The 7,953-nt window shown below is 47.7% G+C and overlaps 1 protein-coding gene across 7 annotated transcripts in view; it reads right to left on the bottom strand.

Annotated features, from left to right (window-relative positions):
• Positions 1-308: 308 nt before the first annotated feature.
• diaph2 (diaphanous-related formin 2) overlaps positions 309-7,953 on the bottom strand; it is a 386,793-nt gene continuing 379,148 nt past the window's right edge. For 6 of the 7 annotated variants that reach the window (XM_031587577.1, XM_031587582.1, XM_031587580.1 and 3 more), the window contains one exon: positions 309-516. In XM_031587577.1, the coding sequence (XP_031443437.1) occupies positions 449-516 (68 nt within the window). In that variant the 3' untranslated portion in view covers positions 309-448. The remainder of the gene's footprint in view (positions 517-7,953) is intronic. The other variant, XM_031587583.1, reaches the window with a different exon arrangement.

The raw sequence follows: 7,953 nt of genomic DNA, 5'->3' as shown, positions 1-7,953 counted from the left end.
TATTAGATGTCTTATGGAGCAAGCTGTTTTTGAGTTTTTCCTCGTCTGTATTCCTTTTCTTGTCCTCTTTCGTCCCCCGGCGTCCCCGCGGTGGTGCCGAGGGGTGTCCGTGTCTTTGTGTGTCGGTTTGTCGGGACCTCGCCGAGGCCCTGGCCACACGCTCGGCCACAGTCTGTTCGCCGGTCAGACGTCCTCAGTGTCCAGCTCCTTATCACCCCTCCCTCCCTCCCTCCCTCCCTCCATCCATCCCTCTCTCCCTCCCTCCCTCCATCCCTCTCTCCCTCTCTTACCCCCCCCCCCCCCTCTAAACCTGACCTTCTACTCCCTCTACCCTCTACCCTCCGACCCCCCACCCCCACCCCCCCACACACACACTTCCACTCCCTGCCTCCACTGGTTCTTTGGCACTTGGCTGACGTCTGTGGGCGTCCGGCAGGCGGGAGGGTGATCATCGGGGCAGCAGGCCGGGGTTGTGGCGCGAACGGGACCTCTCTAGACCAGCTCGCCGGTTATCTGCTGCAGGAGACAGAGAGGGAGGGAGGGAGCGAGGGAAGGGAAGGGAGAGAGAGGGTGGAGAGAGAGAGAAAAGAGAGAGAACAAAAGGAATAATTAAGTGTGAGGAAGTGAGCCTGGAGTGGGGCGGAGAGTGTCTGGTGTCATAGTAACTCCACTGAGCTCTTGATCCTAGCCCACACTCAAGAGCTCCTCTACCGGCTCTCACATCACAGACAGCAGACATACACATGTTTATTAAATACACACACACACACACACACACACACACACACACACACACACACGTACACACACACACACTCACAATAAATAAGACAATATTCGTACACACCATCACAAGAGACAAAGCTTACAAGCTCTGGGAAAAAAAGAGTATATCTTCAAAGGAGACAGGAAACATGAAGAGACTCGTAAAACAGAGAGTGAAGGAGAGAGACAGAGAAAGAGAATGTGTGTGTGTGTGTGTGTGTGTGTGTGTGTGTGTGGGTGCAGGCCAAATGACAACATGACAAAAACAAAATGACAACATCCACCTATTTGATCCAAGATGGCATCTGTGAGACATTATTGCAAAGCTGTTGCCGTAACTAGTATTTGGTGTGTGTCCCCGATCGCTCCCTCATGCCCAGCCACACACGTAGAAAGTGCCAGTCTCTACTTGGCAGGCGTGTGAGATCACCGCCAAGGAGCGGTCAGTGACAGGTGGGCTGGGCAGCGCCAGCCTTCACCCCGTGGATGGCGTCCCTGCCACGCCTACGCTCTGGCATGCCTGGCATCGGGCAGGCCGCACAATGGGCGCCGCGCTGCGTCAGTCTGGAGGTGCCAGGCACAGCACGGCGTCCTCAGGAGCGGGCATTGTTTAACAGTGCCCGCTGCCATCCATCACGTCAGGTAATGAGCTGCGAGCGACTGAGACAGGGCCACGTGCGTGTTCATCTGGGAGAACACCCGCCAAGCAGCACAACCGCGTGCGAACACACACACACACACACACACACACACACACACACACACACACACGCACGCACACGCACACGCACACGCACGCATGCACACACCACACGCACACACACACACGCACACACACACGCACACACACACACACACACAAACGCACACGCACACGCACACACATGCGCACACACACGCACACACACACACACGTATGCACACTTCTGTTGTGGGAGAACAATACAGATGGCACACAGGAGGAGAAGGAAAATAGGTAGAGACAGTGAAAAAGGTAGAACGATTGATGTGAGAGAGAGAGAGGGGGAGGGAGAGGCAGACTGACATAGAAAGGGAAAGATAGAGAGAATGAGAGAGAGATAGAGAGAGGGAGGAGAGAAACAGACAGACAGACAGACAGACAGAGAGAAAAAGAGAAATAAGAAACAAAGAAAAGGGTGACACAGAGCCAAAGGAAAGACAGATGGCAATACTAGACCACTTCCTGTTCCATTTGCTAAAGTTCAGGCTGGTGACTCTTGACCTTCATTAGCAAGGACAAAACCTGGCACTTGCATTCTTTCATCCACGCACACACACACACACACACACACTGACACACACACACACACACACAAGAAAAATCTTCAAAACTGGAAAGAAAGAAAGAAAGAAAGATAGAAAAAATTCGAAAAAATAACATCCAAGGTTTTTTTTCCCAACCTGCCCGAGGGCTTGTAACTTCTATCCCACAATGCACTGCAGTGCATTCTCCCATCAGTGGCATGAGCAGAGAGAGGAAGAGGAAGAGGAAGAGAGGTGAGGTGAGGAGAAGCCTAGTCAAAAATGGATGCTGGGAGGATAAAGATGAAAAGGCAGAAAGAGAAAAAGAAGAAGAAGAAGAAGAAGAGCAAGGAGGAGGAGAGAAAGCAGTGATGCGATGGAGAAGGAGAAGGAGAAGGAGGAGGAAGAGAATGTTCATCATATTTCAAACTTAATTTGCAATTCCTATAAATGTGCCCTCATTCTCACAGGGCTCTGAACTCATACCCCTCAGACCTCTCCAACATTCAAAGAGTCCGTTTGGAGAATAAAGCAGGCTTTGGCTGTTTAATACAGGGTCATAGCCGCTCTCACGGCGTGGGAGGGAGAGCGAAAGAAGATTAAAAAGAAATGGGACCACAGAGAAAGAGAAAGGGAAAGAGAGTGAGAGATAGAGAGAAACAGTGATAAAGGGAGAGAAAGAGAAATACAGCGACAGAGAGAAGAAGAGATAGACAGGAAGGGAAGATAGAGGAAGCGAGGGAGAGAAAAAGAGAGACCGACAACAACAGTGCCACAGGTTGCTCTCTATTGAGGTGCAATAAGGAGACTCTATTGTGTAGTATGTGTGTTTTCTTTTTTCTGTGCTTTTTAAGAATGGACTCTGAATTGAAATTGGAACAAACTATCATATCTCGTTTTTGAGAGCCTTGGTGGAAGATTCAGTACATCTGCCAAAAGGCCAGGGAAATAACAGGTGAGAGGCAATCCTTGGAGATAATTGCTTCAAGCTCAACAGATTGACTACGAGGCCAAGTGTACACGTACACACACACACACACACACACACACACACACACACACACACACAGACACACACACAGGCACACACCCACTCACGCACACACACGCAGGCACACGCACACACACACACACACACACACACACACACACACACACAAAGTCAATCAACACTCCAATAGCAAGACTCTCAAATAGGGGGAATAATGTTTGTGCACTCCTCATTGCGACTGCATTGCCTGTGGAAAGGAGGTGCTCCCATCCCCAGGTGACACGAGGAGAGCTCTCCACCCTCCTCATGCCCCATCCCCATCAATCTCCAGGAACAATTCAACGACTTGAACAGCGGCAATTTCTACCAAGGGGACACATATTACGGCTACACACCCTTTGGCAGGAATAAAAAAAAAAAAAACACGGCCCCAGCAACTGAAAATCTGTCCACGGACATTGGTTTGATAGGTCTGTTCTCTTCAAGTGGCGGCTTCGTGATGTTTGGAAGCACAAAAACAACTAGGTGAGCAGGGGGTGAAGGAGAGAGAGAGGGAGGGAAGGGCAAAGGGAGGGGGAGCAAAACAAAAAAAAAGGTCAACAAAACAAAACCCCCAGGTTACCATGGGGGAAATGTTGCCATTCCAGGACATCAAGGAACACTAAAAAAAGGCATTGTTTTCCTGGATGACGAGGAATGGCGTCGAGGGGAAGGGGAACATTTCGACGGTGATTGCCAAACTGAGCTGGTAAACGGGGAACCTAGCATTAGCGCTCCAATGAGACGGAGACGACTGAAGTGCTGCGGATACTGACACTATACTTCCCTCCACATTACTGTCAGGCTGACAGTGAGAGAAGTCAGATGCCGTTTGATATGACGGAGGACGAAAGGCTCTCGCCGAATGGTTCTGGCACATCCTTCCCGAGGTCATAATGGGCTTGGTGATGCTGTCATCTTTTTTTGGTAATTACATGAAGTTACATCATGACAGCAGGACTCCTCGGAGCGAGGTTTGTCTTGTGAATAGATGGGGAGAAGAAAAGAAAAGAGAAAAGTGCCATTCATGCAACGAGCCTCTATAGTCCTTCATTTTAGTATCAGACGGTAACAAAGAGGAAACATAAGTCGCGGAGGAGAGATTATACATACGAGACTCCATTATCATCTTAATGTCGCAGAGCTCGAGTCAATCAAATCGCCTCAAAAAGAGTATTACCGACAAGATAAGGCTCCATCGCTATGTTGCAGGCAAATGTGCAGTTTTCTTCAAAGATCTCTCAAAACAGACAGTTTAGCTGACCAACACACACACAAAAAGACACAGGAGCTTAAACCGAACACACACCTACACACACACACAAACACACACACACACAAAATCTGTATTTAGTTGATTTCTTTGTACATAATAAGTAAATACAACACCTGCAGCAAAATAAATAATAAAAAAGGATTTGAGATTAATTAAAAAATGAATAGTAATTATTGCATGTGCAAAAGTTTCCCCTTTAAATTCTCCTTATTTAACTCAAGAGTCATTCTTCATTCTTCAATCTGAGTCTCCACAAATGTTGTGCCAACACTCAACACACACAGGCTCCTCTCGGCAGCTGACAGAGGATCCTTAATGGCCACAAAGCAGCAGAATGTTTTCAAAACATATAAAAGCCTTTTCCAGCTTGAACATTCCAGTGACTGAAATGTATGTCTGTAATGTATCTCAGAACTTGAAGTGATACGTTACATACATTGAAGTGAAGGAGAAAATCCATAAATCAAGAATGAAGAGACGTTTAGCTGTCCACATAAAATCAGTTGCAAACTGTGATATCTGTCAAAGGAATGCTGTGCTGACTTGCACAGGCCACACTTACTATTACATTTTTATCTGTTTTTAAAGTTCATCACTTAAAAGGTAAAACAGCATTGAAATGTTAAGGACATTTTAAATGTTTCTTTGCTGAAGGGGTTGTATTTACCTTCACGTTCACACACAATGTCCACAGGGGGGCCCAAACCTGTGCATTCAACTGTACTCCCTTATAGTTTCAGTCATACACACTTAAAAGCATTTGAAAGTATTTCATATTCTCATGATACCAACAAAGTGCAATACAAGTGATTCAATCTTTCTGGCCCCATGTGTCAACACATTGTGTTTCCTCCGGGCTCCAGAAGGCAGCGTAGCAGTAGCCACAGTGGCAGCTATCTCAGCCCTTCATCTCCAGCCGTCCTCTGCCAGGCTCTTGAGCTCGCCCAGTAATTGAGCTCCAAATCCAGGAACAAGATATAGAAATGGAATGCAGGGGGAGACTTCAGACAGAGAGGGAGAGAGAGGGAGAGAGAAAGAGGGAGGGAGCGAGAGAAGGGGCACGGGATAAACAAAAGGAAGAAAGAGAGAGAGAGAGCGAGGGAGGGAGGGAGGGAGGGAGGGAGAACATTTTCTCTCGGTCTAAGTTATGGCGCACAGTGAGCGAAAACTACAGATGCACCAAAACAGACCCTCATTCAAAGCCGAGGAGTAATTGCTTTCAAAGGGAAGAAACGAGAGAGTCAAGCAGAGAGGCAACTCAAGATCAAGCCAGTCGAGAGCAGAAGGTCAGGGCGGCGGCGGTGGCCAGGGAACCACTTCAAACTGATGGACAGACACACAAAACACACAAACACACGCAAACACACGCCACAGGCAACTCACATCAACTATGAGAAGATGCAAGGAAAGTCTTTAAACATCCATGGAAATTAGAAGGAGCCAAAACCACTAAAATATCCTAAAAAGTTTTTTAAAAATAGACAGGGACCATTTTGATCATAGCTGAGAGGAATGGCAGGGAAGCACTGCAAACACTGTTCCCATGATATAAAAGCTGCAATGGGCTAGAGTGTCTCTCTTAAAATGCTTTCACGTGGGAATCCATTGGCTATTTGTACACAGATTCCAGTCAAAGCCCCGCATGTTGACTAGGCTAGCTGATGAGCTTCATTTTCAAGGCAATTTCTGAGATGGTGTAGTAATCTTTCAGGAATTAACTAATTTAGCATAACTGTGGATTTTCACATTCTGTACATATCACACACACACACACACACACAGACACAGACACAAACTGGGGGACTTCTGACACTGCAACACAAACACTGCAAAATGAAGACTCAAATAGACTTTAGACAGGGAAACGGCATAGTAAGGGGTTGTGACAAAATGTCATCTTTGTTCATTCTCCATCTTTCTCCATTAAACTGGAGTGAACGAAGAACAGAGGCACGCCTTAGCTTCTCTTCTTTTCCTTTTCTTTCTCTCCCCCCCCCCCCCCTCTCACTGTATACTCATCGCATACACAATAGCACGACAGGAAGGTATGTGGCGGTTTGTTAAGACGCAACATAATCACAGTAATGAAATTTAAAAGGCAGAGCAAATAACATGACGAATGGGGAGTGACAGGAGCCTTGGCGTGCTTAATCCCCCTGTCTCTGTGACTCCCGCTTCTCAATCACAGCGGCTCCTGTTGGACGGGCACGCTGGGCCGTCTCTCTGCAAGACTGACCCAGATATCCTCCACACACTCAAGCCTCTGCCGCGCCATGTGCCTCTCCTCTCACGACTCTACCTAGAGGACTGCATTAAAGTTTCAGGCTGAACCGCTGCGGAGCCGCACTCCTCCACGCCGCTCTTTCAAACGGACTGCGTCTTAACAGATTTCGCCCAAAGACCCAGTGCCCTCTCTCTCTCTCTCTCTCTCTCTCTCTCCCTTGTTCTCTGTTGCCATTGTCCAGCTCTTTTTCCCCTGGCTTGCATTCTTTCTTTCCCGTGCGCTCTTTTTTTTTCCCCCCCCCGGTTCGCCGGCACTGAAAGAGGAGCCCTGACCGAGAGTAATGTCTCCTGACAGCCTGGCACACAATATGGGAGCATGGGAGAGCCGGAAATCACAGCGCACGTCCATAAACAAATGCTTATTTTTAGAGGCCTGGTGAGGCGGTAGTTTATCCATGCCAAGGAGGTGTTTGACAGGTTTGTGTCAGGGACAAAAGGATGGAGAGAAATAGAGTGGCAGAGAGGAGGATGGAGTGACCACCATTGAAAGCTAAGAAACAAGTAGAAAGAAAGGGAGAGAGTGGCAGAGAGGAGGATGGAGTGACCACCATTGAAAGCTAAGAAACAAGTAGAAAGAAAGGGAGAGAGTGCGTAGAGAGCTTTTAAAGCAGACGGAATTCTCTGACCACTTCATGGTGTGTGTGTGTGTGGAGTGCTTTGCGTCTGGCTTTCCAAAGAGAGGAGGCTAGGCCCTTTTTTTTCCCCTCCCTTCCTCCCTCCCTCGCTCCCATGAGCAAGGGCCTGCTGGAACGCCAGGGCCGGCGTTTGATTAAAAATGAAAAGCTCGACAGCTTCGAAGTTGATGTGATTTCTCATTGGGCGTCAGCGGCGCACGCCGGACACGCTCTTTGACTTCCTGGGCATCGCAGCCGTGGCATCGCAGAGAGAGGCGGCTGAGTGGCACTCTTCCGGATGCTTCCTGACACTTTGTGAGCGGATGCCTCGACCAAAAAGGAGAAACGGCAGAAAGGAGGAAGCATAAGGAAATGTGGCCGCTCCACGAGGAGATGCTTTTTCCTTTTCGCATCTTAAACATTGATTGTGGCCTTGGGCATATCTATAGTCTGGCTCAAACGCTCACAAGGGGTTAGAAGGCTTTATAAGTCAGTAGATGGGGTCACAATAGGGCAACAATAACACTTTACATAACAAAAATCATTGAATACATCGTTGAATAAATGATAAAATAATTTTAGCATTTTATATTACCGCCCACTTCCTTTGAATTCCAATGTCTGAAACAATTATTTTGACCTGACCCTAACATATGCTGGATACCTCTTTTGCATGTGGAGATAATACTATTTAGTTTTCCTTTCTGTTCTCATCTGAGAGT

Source organism: Clupea harengus, chromosome 20, assembly GCF_900700415.2.
Source record: "Clupea harengus chromosome 20, Ch_v2.0.2, whole genome shotgun sequence".
Taxonomy (NCBI): Eukaryota; Metazoa; Chordata; class Actinopteri; order Clupeiformes; family Clupeidae; genus Clupea; species Clupea harengus.
Note: the sequence above shows the minus strand (reverse complement) of the source record. Positions and strands in the feature narration are given on the sequence as shown.